The 15,248-nt window shown below is 44.8% G+C and overlaps 1 protein-coding gene across 3 annotated transcripts in view; it reads left to right on the top strand.

Annotated features, from left to right (window-relative positions):
* LOC132395726 (SLAM family member 5-like) overlaps positions 1–15,248 on the top strand; it is a 42,301-nt gene that overhangs the window by 14,248 nt on the left and 12,805 nt on the right. For all 3 annotated transcript variants that reach the window (XR_009512729.1, XM_059972681.1, XM_059972680.1), the window contains exons 3-4: positions 75–359; positions 12,699–13,019. Coding sequence is in view for 2 of the 3 variants with exons in the window: in XM_059972681.1 (XP_059828664.1) it covers positions 75–359; positions 12,699–13,019 (606 nt within the window). In the remaining variant the exon portion in view is untranslated. The remainder of the gene's footprint in view (positions 1–74; positions 360–12,698; positions 13,020–15,248) is intronic.

Below are 15,248 nucleotides of genomic sequence, written 5' to 3'. Positions count from 1 at the left end.
ATGGCGAAGTTGGTGATTGAAGTGTTCACAAAGATCTCCTTTACTCATCTTGCATCTCTCTGCCTCAACCTCAGAGCTTGTGTCAGGAGCAAACATCACAGTTCAGACCACTGTGATCTGCAACTTCACCTTGACCTGTACCATGACCTCCGGTGACCACACCAGCTTCACGTGGTGGAGGAATGGAGAAGCTTCGGTAAATGACAGCACGCAGCACATCCGGGTACTCGGAAATACGCTAGAGGTTTCTCACACTGCAGAGGTCGAGGACGCTGTGTACAAATGTGAGGCCAGGAACCCCATCAGTAATGAAACGGCAGAGATCAGGCTGAGGGACATCTGCAAACTGAACACATATGGTAAGTGTCAGAGTAAAGAATCCAGGTTATTCTGAGGCTGTTGTTCCCCTGCAGAGAAAGCTTCAGTCTGTATTGAGCCCATATCTTAGCAGCATTAGATGGGACAGTGTAAAGGGAGTTTCTAACCTTGTACTGAGAATGTGCGGTGGGACAGAAAAGAAGAACTTTACTCTGGATCTAATTTGTGTCTTGGCAGTGTTTAACAGATCACTGGAGAGAGGGGTTTATTCTGTACCCAATATTCTCCCCACTTATTTTAAGCAAAGCTTGATTAAAGCATTTGTCCTATGCCCAGGATGGACCCAGCCTTTGTGGAGCCCACTGCTCCTTGAAAGTCTCCAGCAGACAATGCTGAATTCTTTTCATTTAACATCCACGAACAGATATATCCTCGGATGTTGGGCAGGCTGTGGGTTCAGAAGGACGTTTCTATGGGTTACTGTCTGCACTGGAAAAGGCCATCTTGCTCATGAAGAAAATTATGGAGGTCTTACCCCCTTCTGACCTGGCCACCCATTGTTCAGAAACTAAGTCCAGGCAAAGACAGAGTACTTGTATTGAGAGACACCTCCTCGTACATGGAGTACATATTCATCCAGGCTACGAAAGGGAGGGGCCCACGAGACCACAGGTGAATATAAAATTAAAATTCTGTTGCACAGGACTGCTTCCACCAGCACACTCCACCCACGTACTGAATAGCCATATCCAGGCCATAGATGGGGGAGACAACAGTGAACAGTCAGGGAACACAGGGACAGGCTGTACAAGGCATTTTCGAGAAGCAGCCCATAATTTTGTAAGACCGGATCTGAGGACTCTCAGCCCAAGAGATAATTCCCGGAAAATGGGAGTCAGTCCAGTTGGCAGCAGACAATCGTCGTGAGACCTCTTATCAGGTTTAATATCATTGGCATATGTTGTTTTGTGGTAGCAGTGCAGTGAAGTACATAACAAAACTATAAATTACAGTAAGGAACTTGTGTCTGTGCATCATTTATTCATAGAATATAAAATCTATCAACAAGTTAAATAAATAGTGCACAAAGAGAGCAAAGCAAATATTATGACAGTGTTCACGAGTTGGTTCACCGTCCATTCAGAAAGCTGATGGCTGAAGGGAAGAAGGTGTTGCTAAAAAGTTTTCATTGACGGTGCCAGTCCTGGGTAATGGGGGTCCTTAATGACGGATGTCTCCTTTGTTGAATCGTCACTTTTTGAAGGTGTCCCCAATGCTCAGGAGTCTGGTGCCCATGATTGAGCTGGCTGAGATTGCAACCCTCTGCAGCTTTTCCCAATCCTTTGCAATGGTCCTTCATACCAGACAGTGATACAACCAGTTAGAATGTCTCCACAGTATATCTGCAGAAATATGTTGAAATCTCTTATCACAAGGTGACATGGAACCCAAAATCATCACCTTGGTGTAGTACAGCTTCGCTGTTCAAGCATTTCACTCCTTCCCTGTCAAGTCACAGTACCTGGAGGTAGGGATTTCCTGATTCCAGTGATAGGCAGGCAGCTTTAACAGAGAAACACAGCTGGTACTCGCCACTGGGAACCGCGTATTGTCCTGAAGGTTTGGCGTCATAACATAACACAGCTGAGAAAAGAGACCTTCAGCCCGATTCCTGGAGGAAGAAATGCATCAGGAGTGACTACACTCTGGGAAGATGCTCAAAATTTATCATTTAAAATTTAAAATTATGAGTTATAATTTAAATTTTTGTTATGTTTACTTCAACTTGTACTTCAGAGAGCGTGAAGTGCAGAATCAGATATCGCTGTGATAATTGTACGCTCTAGTATTAATTGTTTGGTGGCAATAAAGTAAAGTAAAGGAAATACAGGTCTCTGCAGGGTCCAGAGACAGAGGCAGAGGTTCCAGGGGCACGACTGCTCAAGTGCATGAAGGTCGGCCTGTGAGAACAGCGGGAGAGTTTGAAAAGAGAGCAGATTAACGGAGTGGGCAACGGAGTAGTGGGAGACAGAGTAGGAAGTCTTTGGCTCGAGAGACTTTGGCGAGTGGAGGCTGAGGATGAGCTTGCTCCCAGTGAGGTAAGGCCGGGTAAGCTCCTTTAATTTAAATAACTTAGAAGTAGGGAATGGAGGCAGCAGTTAGGGCAGTCGAGTGCTCCGTTTTCAGTACGTGGGATGTCAGGGACATCACAATTGTCCCTGATGACTCCAGCTGTAAAATATGCATCCAGCTGCAGCTCTTGACAAACCAAGTTGGGGAGCTGGAGCTGGATGAACTTCAGATCATTCAGGAGGCAGAGGCAGAAATAGACAGGAGTTTCAGGGAGAAAGTCACTCCTAAGAGTCAGGAGACAGCTAGCTGGGTGACTGACAGGAGAGGGAAAGGGAATAGACAGGAACAGCAGAGCACCCCTGTGGCCGTTCCCATCAACGATAATACACAATTTTGGATACTGTTGGTGGGGACGACCTACCGGGCAAAAGTTGCAGTGGTTGTGTCTCTGGCACTGAGACTGGACCCTCAGCTCAGAAGAGAAGGAGGGGAAAACGGAGAGCAGTAGTAATAGGGGATTTGATAGTTAGGGGGATAAATAAGAGGTTCTGTGGGAGAGATCGAGAGTCCTGGATGGTCTGTTGCCTCCCTGGTACCAGGGTCCGCGATATCTCAGATCGAGTTCTCGGTATTCTCAGGAGAGAGGGTGAGCAGCCAGGTGTCGTGGTCCACGTAGGGACTAATGACATGGATAGGAAGAAGGAGGAGGTCCTGCAAAAAGAGTTAAGGGAGTTAGGTACAAAGTTGAAGAACAGGACCTCCAGGGTTGCAAACTCAGGATCCCAACCCATGCCACGAGCTAGTGAGGCTAGAAATAGGAAGATAATGCAGGAGTTAGTGCAGGAGGGAGGGCTTCATGTTTCTGGACAATCGGGCCTTGTTCCAGGGAAGGTGAGACCTGTTCCGATGGGATGGGTTGCACCTGAATTGGAGGGGGACTAATATTCTTGCGGGAAGGTTTGCTGCTCCATGGGGTTTAAACTAGATTTGCAGGGGGAAGGGAACCAGAGTGTTAGAACAGATAGTGAGTTGGAGGAGGATAAAGGTCATGCAAGAACTGCAAGTATAGTGCATGGAGTAAAGCCAGATCTAACATGTAAAGAGGCTTTGAGGAAAGAGAAGAGAAGCAGAATAAAGGGTGTAAAGGTAGTAAGGTAGAAGGGCTAAAGTGCATGTACTTCAAAGCAAGAAGCATCACGAACAAAGGTGATGAACTGAGAGCTTGGATACATATATGGAATTATGATGTAGTGGCCGTTACAGAGACTTGGCTGGCACCAGGGCAGGAATGGATTCTCAATATTCCTGGATTTCAGTGTTTTAAAAGGCTTGTGGGGGGGGAGGGGGGTGAAACAGAGGATGCTTGGCATTACTGGTCAGGGATACTATTACAGCTACAGAAAGGGTGGGTAATCTAGCAGGATCCTCTTCTGAGTCAATATGGATGGAAGTCAGGAACAGGAAGGGAGAAGTTACTCTATTGGGAGTATTCTATAGGCCCCCTGGTAGCAGCAGAGATACCGAGGAGCAGATTGGGAGGCAGATTTTGGAAAGGTGTGAAAATAACAGGGTTGTTATCATGGGTGACTTTAACCCCTAATATTGATTGGCACCTGATTAGTTCCAATGGTTTACATGGGGCAGAGTTTGTTAAGTATGTCCAGGATGGATTCCTGTCACAGTATAGTGACATACTGACTGGGGGGAATGCGATACTAGATCTAGTATTAGGTAACAAATCGGGACAGGTCACAGATCTCTCAGTTTGTGAGCATCTGGGGGACAGTGATCACCACTCCCTGACCTTTAGCATTATCATGGAAAAGGATAGAATCAGAGAGGACAGGAAAATTTTTAATTGGGGAAGAGCAAATTATGAGGCTATAAGGTTAGAACTTGCAGGTGTAAATTGGGATGATGTTTTTGCAGGGAAATGTACTATGGACACATGGTCAATGTTTAGGGATCTCTTGCACGATGTTAGGGATAAATTTGTCTCGTTGAGGAAGATAAAGAATGTTGGGTTGAAGGAACCATGGGTGACAATTGAGGTGGAAAATCTAGTCGGGTGGAAGAAGGCAGCATACATGAGGTTTAGGAAGCAAGGATCAGATGGGTCTATTGAGGAATATAGGACAACAAGAAAGGAGCTTAAGAAGGGGCTGAGAAGAGCAAGAAGGGGCCTTGGTGAGTAGGGAAAAGGAAAACCCCAAGGCATTCTTCAATTATGTGAAGAACAAAAGGATTATAGGTGTGAAGGTAGGACCAATTAGAGATAAAGGTGGGAAGATGTGCCCGGAGGCTATGGAACTGAGCGAGGTCCTCAATGAATACTTCTCTACGGTATTCACCAATGAGAGGGAACTTGATGATGGTGAGGACAATATGAGTGAGGTTAATGTTCTAGAGCACGATGATTTTAAAGGGGAGGAGGTGTTGGAGTTGTTAAATTACATTGAAACATAGAAACACAGAAAATATGTGCAGGAGTAGGCCATTCGGCCCTTCGAGCCTGCACCACCATTCAGTATGATCATGGCTGATCATCCAACTCAGAACCTTGTACCTGCTTTCTCTCCATACCACCTGATCCCTTTAGCCACAAGGGCCATATCTAACTTCCTCTTAAATATAGCCAATGATCCGGCCTCAACTGTTTCCTGTGGCAGAGAATTCCACAGATTCACCACTCTGTGTGAAGAAGTTTTTCCTCATCTCGGTCCTAAAAGGCTTCCCCTTTATCCTTAAACTGTGACCCCTCGTTCTGGACTTCCCCAACATCGGAAACAAACTTCCTGCATCTAGCCTGTCCAATTCCTTTAGAATTTTATTTGTTTCAATAAGATCCCCCCTCAATCTTCTAAATTCCAGTGAGTATAACCCTAGTCGATCCAGTCTTTGTTCAACTGAAAATCCTGCCATCCCAGGAGTCAATCTGGTGAACCTTCTTTGCACTCCCTCTCTGGCAAGAATGTCTTTCTTCAGATTAGGGCACCAAAACTGTACACAATACTCCAGGTGCGGTCTCACCAAGGCCTTGTACAACTGCAGTAGAACCTCCCTGCTCATGTACTCAAATCCTTTTGCTATGAATGCCAACATACCATTTACCTTTTTCACCGCCTGCTGTACCTGCATGCCCACCTTCAATGACTGGTGTACAGTGACACCCAGGTCTCGTTGCACCTCCCCTTTTCCAAATCAGACACTGTTCAGATAATAATCTCTTTTCCTGTTCTTGCAACCAAAGTGGATAACCTCACATTTATCCACATTAAATTGCATCTGCCATGAATTTTCCCACTCTCCTAACCTATCCAAGTCACCCTGCATCTTCTTAGCATCCTCCTCACAGCTAACACTGCCGCCCAGCTTTGTGTCATCCGTAAACTTAGAGATGCTGCGTTTAATTCCATCGTCTAAATCATTAATATATATTGTAAACAACTGGGGTCCCAGCACTGAGCCTTGCGGTACCCCACTAGTCACTGCCTGCCATTCTGAAAAGGTCCCGTTTACTCTCACTCTTTGCTTCCTGTCTGCCAACTAATTCTCTATCCACATCAATACCATACCCCCAATACCGTGTGCTTAATGTTTGCACACTAATCTCCTGTGTGGGACCTTGTCAAAATCCTTTTGAAAATTTAAATACACCACATCCACTAGCTCTCCCCTATCCACTCTACTAGTTACACCTTCAAAAAAATTCTATAAGATTCGTCAGACATGATTTTCCTTTCACAAATCCATGCTGACTTTGTCCGATGATTTCACCTCTTTCCAAATGTGCTGTTATCACATCTTTGATAACCGACTCTAGCATTTTCCCCACCACCGATGTCAGACTAACCAGTCCATAATTCCCTGGTTTTTCTCTCCCTCCTTTTTTAAAAAGTGGGGTTACATTAGCCACCCACCAATCCTGAGGAACGAATCCAGAACTTAAGGAGTTCTGAAAAATTATCACTAATGCATCCACTATTTCTTGGGCTACATCCTTAAGCACACTGGGATGCAGACCATCTGACGGATTAGAATGGATAAGTCCCTGGGACCTGAGAGAATATTCCCCAAGCTGCTCCATGAGGCAAGGGGATAGATGGCTGAGCCTCTGGCTAAGATCTTTATGTCCTCGTTGTCCACGGGAATGGTACCAGAGGATTGGAGGGAAAAAAATGTTGTCCCCTTGTTCAAAAAGGGAGTGTGTTGCCCTTAAGGCATTCAATTAGTTTATTATATTTTCACTTTAGTAATTTGTAATCATTTTCTAGTTGAAGTTAAGGTTGTTGAAAGTAAATTCATTGTCTGTGCTATATCACGGCAAGTGATGACATCACACCCAGTTTCGCTGGGTCTTGTGGGAAAATACAGGTTTGGAGAAACGGGAAGGAGGGGGCTTGTGTGTGCAGGATCAGCGCGAGAAAAGTTTTCTTTCTTCGCACTAGAAACATTATAGAAGCAATGCCTTAAGTTCATAAGATAATCGATATGTTGAAGTAAAAATGTTAACGCTGATTCTGTTAAAAGGAATGACGGTTGATAAAGTTGATGTACTTTGTTATTTGAAGAGTTGCGGATAGTTTGTGTTAAAGTACTTAAAGCAGTTGATGGCGTAGGTAGATTGACAGTGTGTTGTACTTTAATGTAATATAGTTTGTTTTGGTTTTATTTCTGCAAGTATTTATGATGTAAGTGTGATGCCAAGAAGGAAACTATATATATTTTGTATTGTTTTATCAACAGTTTTCACCATACGTTAATGTGGAAGAGTGAACAGTAAACAATTAATCTTACTGGGACTGCACCTCATTGACTCCGGTTTATACTTGGTGTTTAGTTCAGAGTTTTTGCACCTGTGCGAGAACACTACATGTAGTAGGGATCATCCAGGTAATTATAGACCAGTCAGCCTTACATCTGTAGTGGGAAAGCTGTTGGAAAAGATTCTTAGAGCTTGGATTTATGATTATTTAGAGAATCATGGTCTGATTAGGGACAGTCAGCATGGCTTTGTGAAGGGCAGATCGTGTCTAACAAGCCTGATAGAGTTCTTTGAGGAGGAAACCAGGCATATAGATTAGGGTAGTGTAGTAGATGTGATCTACATGGATTTTAGTAAGGCTTTTGACATGGTTCCACACGGTAGGCTTATTCAGAAAGTCAGCATGTATGAGATCCAGGTACGTTTGGCGAGATGGATTCAGAATTGGCTTGCCTGCAGAAAGTATAGGGTCATCGTGGAGGGAGTACATTCAGATTGGAGGGTTGTGACTAGTGGTGTCCCCCAAGGATGGGTTCTGGGGCCTCTACGTTTCGTGATTTTTATTAACGACCTAGATGTGGGGGTAGAAGGGTGGGTTGGCAAGTTTGCAGATGACACAAAGGTCGGTGGTGTTGTTGAAGATTGCAGAGAGACACTGATAGGATGTAGGGTTGGGCTGAGAAGTGGCAGATGGAGTTCAAAGGGTGGAACACAGTAGCCAGGATTAGCAGGAACCTTTTATATTAATTGACAAATCACAAAAAGAACTGTAACTGAGGTACGTCCTTTGGCCTTGGACATCCACCACTGCATGAATTTACCCTGTACCCTTGTGTAACACTTGTGTGTCAATGGTGTGACCACAGTATTCGATGCTCAGTTGAAAGAATTCACACATGTTGCATCATTCACTGAGCCCATAATCTTCTGATCTTTTTAACACTGTCTTTTGGTTTTGGAGATGTTGCTTGTCAACCTGACTGGTCCCAATTAAACCATCCAGGTAGCACTGAGTTCCTGCACAGTCTTGCAACACCTAGTCCATAGCTTTCTGCCAGAGTACAGGGGCAGATGCTACTCTAAAAAAAATTACCCTATTATAGTGATAAAGCACTTTGTGAGGGTTTATGGTGAGAAACACTTTGAACTTTTCTTTCATCTCCATCTGTAGGTAGGCCTTAGCTTAGTCCACTTTGCAGAAGTGTTTTCCTCCAGAAAGGTTTGCAAAGGTATCCTCTATCCTGGGCAGAGGGTATTGATCTGTGTTCAGCACTGGGTGGTCTCGATAAGGAGAGCAGTGTCCCATCCCCATTCCGACTCCTGATAAAGGAAGCAGAGTCCCAACCCCATTCCGACTCCCCATGAAGACAGCAGAGCCCCAACCCAATTCTGCCTCTCAATAAAGAGAGCAAAGACCCACCCCCATTCCGACTCCCCATAAACGTAGCAGAGCCCCACCCCCATTCTGACTCCCCAGAAAGAGAGTAGAGACCCACCTCTATTTGGATTCCCCTTAAAGTGAGCAGAGCTCCAACCCCATTCTGACTCCCCCATAAGGAAAGCAGAGACACAACCCCATTGTGACTCGCAATAAAGGGAGCAGAGGCCCAACCACATTCCCATTCCCAATAAAGGCAGCAGAGCCTTACCCGCAGACATTTACTGAATTTCTGTTGTCATTAAGGACGGAGAGATGGTGAAGTCTGCAGAGAGACCCTCTGCTGTCATTGAGGTCAAGCTTTGTCATGGTAACCTTCAAGTCCATAACATTTTAATCTTCAGTTCCAATGCCCGAGTGACACTCACTCTCACTCATCACCCTCCACACTCTAATTTCTAGCTCTGCAGAATTTCTTGTGTTTATGCCTTCCAAATTGCTTTCTGCATCTCAACATTGATTCCCCATGACATGTACAAAGGGGATCTATTTCCTTTGAAAAACACTTCCTAAACATAGTAATTTTGTCTTTTCTATCGAGGATAACTTCATGTTTTTCAGCATTGTCCTCCATCTGTCATGCTCTTGTTCACCCACACAGCCTGTCTATTGTCTTAATATGTCTTCGCACTCACAATACAACTCTAAATCTTAATTTATTTGTCATCATTGGCAAAATTGAAAATATTAGGTTTGGTGTTCTCATCTCGGTCACAGATATGACTGGATATAGTCTGGGGTGTGAACAATGTCTTTAAAGAATTTCACACTGGTTTGACTGTGGATAGTCTGGGACAGAAACAATGTCCCTATGGTATCCACACTGATATGACTGTGGATAGTCTGGGACAGAAACAATGTCCCTATGGTATCCACACTGATATGACTGTGGATAGTCTGGGACAGAAACAATGTCCCTACGGTATCCACACTGATATGACTGTGGATAGTCTGGGACAGAAACATTGTCCTTACAGTACTCCATAATGAAAATTGTAAAGGTTTATTCACTTTTGTTTCTCAGATACACAGAATTATCTGCAGTTCCAGGCAGTCTCACTTAGTTGATGAACTTCCTGTATAGCACTTACCTGAAAGAGTTCTGAAAATCTGGACAAGTCATATTCAGTAGTGTTTCCCACTATTATCATGTGACAATAGACAATAGGTGCAGAAGTAGACCATTCGGCCCCTCGAGTCTGCACCGCCATTCTGAGATCATGGCTGATCATTCACTATCAATACCCAGTCCCTGCCTTGTCCCCATATCCCTTGATTCCCCTATCCATCAGATATCTATCTAGCTCCTTCTTGAAAGCATCCAGAGAATTGGCCTCCACCGTCTTCTGAGGTAGTGCATTCCACACCTGCACAACTCTCTGGGAGAAGAAGCTCTTCCTCAACTCTGTTTTAAATAACTGACCTCTTATTCTCGATCCATGCCCTCTGGTACTAGACTCTCCCAACATCTGGAACATATTTCCTGCCTCAATCCTATCAAATCCTTTAATTATCTCAAACGTTTCAATCAGATCCCCTCTCAATCTCCTCAATTTCAGCATGTACAAGCCCAATCTCTCCAATCTCTCTGCGTAAGACAGCCCTGCCATCCCAGGAATCAACCTAGTGAATCTACGCTGCACTTCCTCAACTGCCAGAATGTCCTTCCTTAAACCTGGAGACCAAAACTGTACACAATATTCCAGGTGTGGTCTCACCAGGGCCCTGTACAAATGCAAAAGGACATCCTTGCTCTTGTATTCAATTCCCCTTGTAACAAAGGCCAACATTCCATTTGCCCTCTTCACTGCCTGTTGCACTTGCTCATTCACCTTCATTGACTGGTGAACTAGGACTCCTAGGTCTCTTTGCATTTCTCCCTTTCCTAACTCTACACCGTTCAGACAATACTCTGCCCTCTTGTTCCTGCTTCCAAAGTGGATAACTTCACATTTATTCACATTGAATGACATCTGCCAAGTATCTGCCCACTCACCCAGCCTATCCAAGTCTCCCTGTGTTCTCCTAACGTCCTCTTCGCATGTCACACTGCCACCCAGTTTAGTATCGTCAGCAAACTTGCTGATATAGTTTTCAATGCCCTCTTCTAAATCATTGACATAAATCGTAAAGAGCTGTGGTCCCAATACAGAGCCCTGTGGTACCCCACTTGTCACCTCCAGCCAGTCCGAGAAACACCCATTCACTGCTACCCTTTGCTTTCTATCTGCCAACCAGTTTTCTATCCATGTTGAAACCCTGCCCCCAATGCCATGAGCTCTGATTTTACTCACCAATGCCATGAGCTCTGATTTTACTCACCAATGCCATGAGCTCTGATTTTACTCACCAATGCCATGAGCTCTGATTTTACTCACCAATGCCATGAGCTCTGATTTTACTCACCAATGCCATGAGCTCTGATTTTACTCACCCTCTTTATTGTACACTTAATGGCTACGTTATTGGGTGAACCTGTACACCAGAACATTCATGCAAATATCTGATCAGCCAATCATGAGGCAGCAACTCAATGCTTAAAAGCATGCAGACACGGTCAAGAGGTTCAGTTGTTGTTCAGACCAAACATCAGAATGGGGAAGAACTGTGACTGTGGAATGATTGTTGGTGCTAGATGGGGTGGTTTGAGTATTTCAGAATCTGCTGATCTTCTGGGATTTGACGCTCAACATTCTCTACAGCTGGGGTTCCATGGACCCTACCATTAGGCCTGTCTCCTCGACATTGGTGAGACACATCGTATATTGTGAGCTCCTTCCATTGAGCAACTCTGCACCAGTAGCCACAAGTGGGACTTCCTGGTGCCTAAACATTTTAATTACAATTCCCATTCTTGTTTTGAAATCTTGTGTTCCGTCTGGGTACCCTCCAACCTGATAGCATGAACATTGATTTCTCCTTCTGGTAAGCAATTTGATCTCCCCCATTCCCCAGTCTCACCGTTATTCACCAGCCTATTACTTCCCCCAGGCTACCTTCACTTCCCCTTTCTCCATTGGTCCACTCTCCTTCCCTGTCATATTCTTTCTTCTCCAGCACTTGACCTTCCACACCCATCTGGCTTCAGCTATCACCTTCCAGTTCGCCTCTTTCACCTCCCCTCACGTTTTTCATTCTGGCATCTTCCCCCTTCCCTCTCAGTCCTGAAACAGTGCCTTGGCCCAAAACATTGAGTATTTATTCATTTGCACAGATGCTGTCTGAGCTGATGAGTCCATCCAGCATTTTGTCTGTGTTGATTTGCATTTCCCGTGTCTACAGCCCTTCTTGTGCTTTTAACTCCTACTGTTGCCCAAACCAACCATCTTGATCAGACAAATAAATGTGGACTCCAAGAAGATTAGGATCAAACCCACTTGATTTGCAAAATACATCATGGGGAGTCTGTCTAATAATCGGGGCATCCTGGACTCCAAATGAGCAGCAGAAAGTTCCTCCTTTTATACAGTACAGAAATGAGATGTTCGTAACTTTCCCTGTTAAAATTCCCAGATTACTGAATGACCACTTTGCATATGTCTTTAATTTAATTAATTGTCCCCGGGCCTACATTATGACTGACATGAAATAAGCAACCTCATCCCTGCTTTAAACCATTTCTAATGTCCATCTCTATTCCAAAGATACCAACCTCAGACTCTCTCGTATTCGATTCTCCACCTCACCATTTATGCCTTTCACCATTTTCAGAAATCTCTTCCTCCACAAGGCTCACACCCTCCCATTTACCCTTATCATTTATTTATTGGCTTGGAACAGGTCCTTATGACCAGACGAGCTACCCAACTAGTTATCCCGAGATTAACCACAGGACAATTTACAGTGAGCAATTGACCTACTAACGGGTATGTCTTTGGGCAGTGGGAGGAGACACACACACTCACGATAAGAATGGACAAACTTGCTTACACAGGATGCCAGAGTTGAACTCTGAACTCCACTGGCCTGTGGGGCAGATCACTCGTGGGCCAGAAACCAGACAATGGGCCGCATGGCCTGCCCTTGTGTCTGTGATTCTGCAATCTCTGATTCCTCCTCCAGTCACTGAGCTCACACTCTGACTGCCTCCTCTTGTCTCCTCAGCCAGGACTGGAGCTTCCCCTGCCATCGTGAATGGAGTCCTGGGACACTCGGTTTCCTTGTTTCCTTCGATCCCAGTCAGACAGGACATGGATGAGGTTGTGTGGAAAAGATCATCACCCAGCACAAAGATAGCACGATACTTGGAAGGATCGATTAAATACTTTAATAGCAATTACAACAACCGAATAACTCTTCATTTCGGAAACTTCAGCCTGGAAATCCATGATCTGAGGAAAGAGGATGCTGATGAATATGAGGTCATTGTTACAGCAGGAGATTCAGGAGATGAACGCAGAGAGCGTATCCAACTTAAGGTGTACGGTGAGTGAAACTGTGGAGGGGTCTGGATGAATGGGTGAGGGCAGATCCTGCGTGTTCCCACTGTCTGCCTGTGTCCAGAGTTGGGCTCAGGGTCCCAGTGTAGTGAGGCTGTGACAGTGCAGGGCTGGGGGAACACACCCACTGCATCCCTGGAGATGAGGCCAGTGGCCGTGCAGGGTGACCCTGTGGCCCCGAGCCTGTAGAAACAGCACACGGGGAGGAGTGTGGTACAAACATGTACAATTAGAACAGAATCAGAATCAGGTTCAATATCACTGGCATACATCATAACAATTGTTGTGCAAAACGAGAGCAAACTAGTGATGCAGAGTGCATGGGTTCATTGTCCATTCAGAAATCTGATGGTGGTGGAGAAGAAGCTTTTCCTGAAATGTCGAATGTGTGACTTCAGGCTCCTGTACCTCCTCCCTGATGGAAGCAATGAGAAAAGGGCATGTGCTGGGTGGCGGGGTACTTAATGGCAGATGCCACTTTTTGAAGGTGTCCTCATTGTTGGGGAGGCTAGTGCCCATGATGGTTGTGTTTACAACTTTCTGTAGTCACAGGATTGTCTGATTAGACATTTACGTGAACGAGCAGGGTGTACGAGTGTACCTGATAAAGTGACCCCCACCTCGCTCAATGTACTGTGCACACCCTACCCCGGTGCATTTCCCCAGAGGCACTTGCCCAGCAGCCTAATCTCCCCTAGCCCTGCACTGCCTCAGCCCCACTACACCTCAGCTCCATTCTCCATTCAAATGGGACACAGGTGAATTAAAACACTGTCATCTACAGGGATGGAGCCACGGTAGGAAGCTGAGATCAGGCTGGATATCAACATACACTCAAACATTTTTTACAACTGCGTGGACCAACCATTGTTCTGAACAGGAATGTTTTAAATGGCCTGGAAACATCACAGCACTTTAAATTTTTCTGTAATGTGCATACTGTGAATATTTAGAAAATTGAAAAATCACATACTTCAGATTTTATGAATTGAAGGATATATTTGTAGGCAATTCTGGATTTAGTGTTGTGTAATGAACCGGATTTGATAAGGGACTCAAGGTAAAGGAGCCATTAGGAAGTAGTGACCATAATATGATAAGCTTTAATCTACAATTTGAGAGAAAGAAGGGAAAATCAGAAGTGTCAGTATTACATTTGAACAAAGGGGACTATGGAGCCATAAGGGAGGAGCTGGCCAAAGTTGACTGGAAGGATACCCTAGCAGGGATGACAGTGGAACAACAATGGCAGGTATTTCTGGGAATAATTCAGAAGGTGCAGGATCAGTTAATTCCAGAGGAAGAAAGATCCTAATGGGAGTAGGAGGGACCATGGCAGACAAAGGAAATGCACAGAGGACTGTGTGTCTCACAAGACGATCCAGGTATTCCTTAACCGGAAACCGTGAGTGTATTATGAGTACAGAGAGGAAGTTAAGAACCTGGTGGCATGGTGCGAAGACAATAACCTATCCCTTAACGTCAACAAGATGAAGGAAATGGTTGTTGACTTCAGAAGGAGTAGTGGACCTCACAACCTCATCGATGTCGGTGGTGCACAGGTGGAACAGGTCAAAAGCTTTAAATTCCTCGGGGTGAATATCACAAATGACCTGACTTGGTCTAACCAAGCAGAGTTCGCTGCCAAGAAGGCCCGCCAGTGCCTTTACTTCCTGAGAAAGCTGAAGAAATTTGACCTGTCCCCTAAAACCCTCACTAATTTTTATAGGTACACTGTACAAAGCATTCCTCCAGGGTGTATTACAACCTGGTATGGAAGTTGTCCTGTCCAAGACTGGAAGAAGCTGCAGAAGATCGTGAACATAGCCCAGCGCTTCACACAAACCAATCTTCCATCCTTGGACTCACTTTACACTGCATGCTGTAGGAGCATTGCAGCCAGGATAATCAAGGACACGATCCACCCAGCCAACACACTTTTTGTCCCTCTTCCTTCCGGAATAAGGTTCAGGAGCTTGAAGATTTGTACTTTTGGGAACAGCTTCTTTCCACTGTGATAGGACTGCTGAATAGATCCTGACCCCAATCTGGGCCGTACCTTCCAAATATCCGGATCTGACTTGCACTACCTTACTTTCCCTTTTTTATTTTCTAATTATGATTAATAATTTAAATTTTTATTATACTTACTTTGATTTGTATTTCAGGCAGTGCGAAGCGCAAATCAAATATCGCTGTGATGATTGTACGCTCT

The sequence above is a fragment of the Hypanus sabinus genome, chromosome 6, assembly GCF_030144855.1.
Source record: "Hypanus sabinus isolate sHypSab1 chromosome 6, sHypSab1.hap1, whole genome shotgun sequence".
NCBI lineage: Eukaryota > Metazoa > Chordata > Chondrichthyes > Myliobatiformes > Dasyatidae > Hypanus > Hypanus sabinus.
The sequence above is the reverse complement of the archived record's forward strand: the minus strand, read 5'-3'. Positions and strand labels throughout refer to the sequence as shown.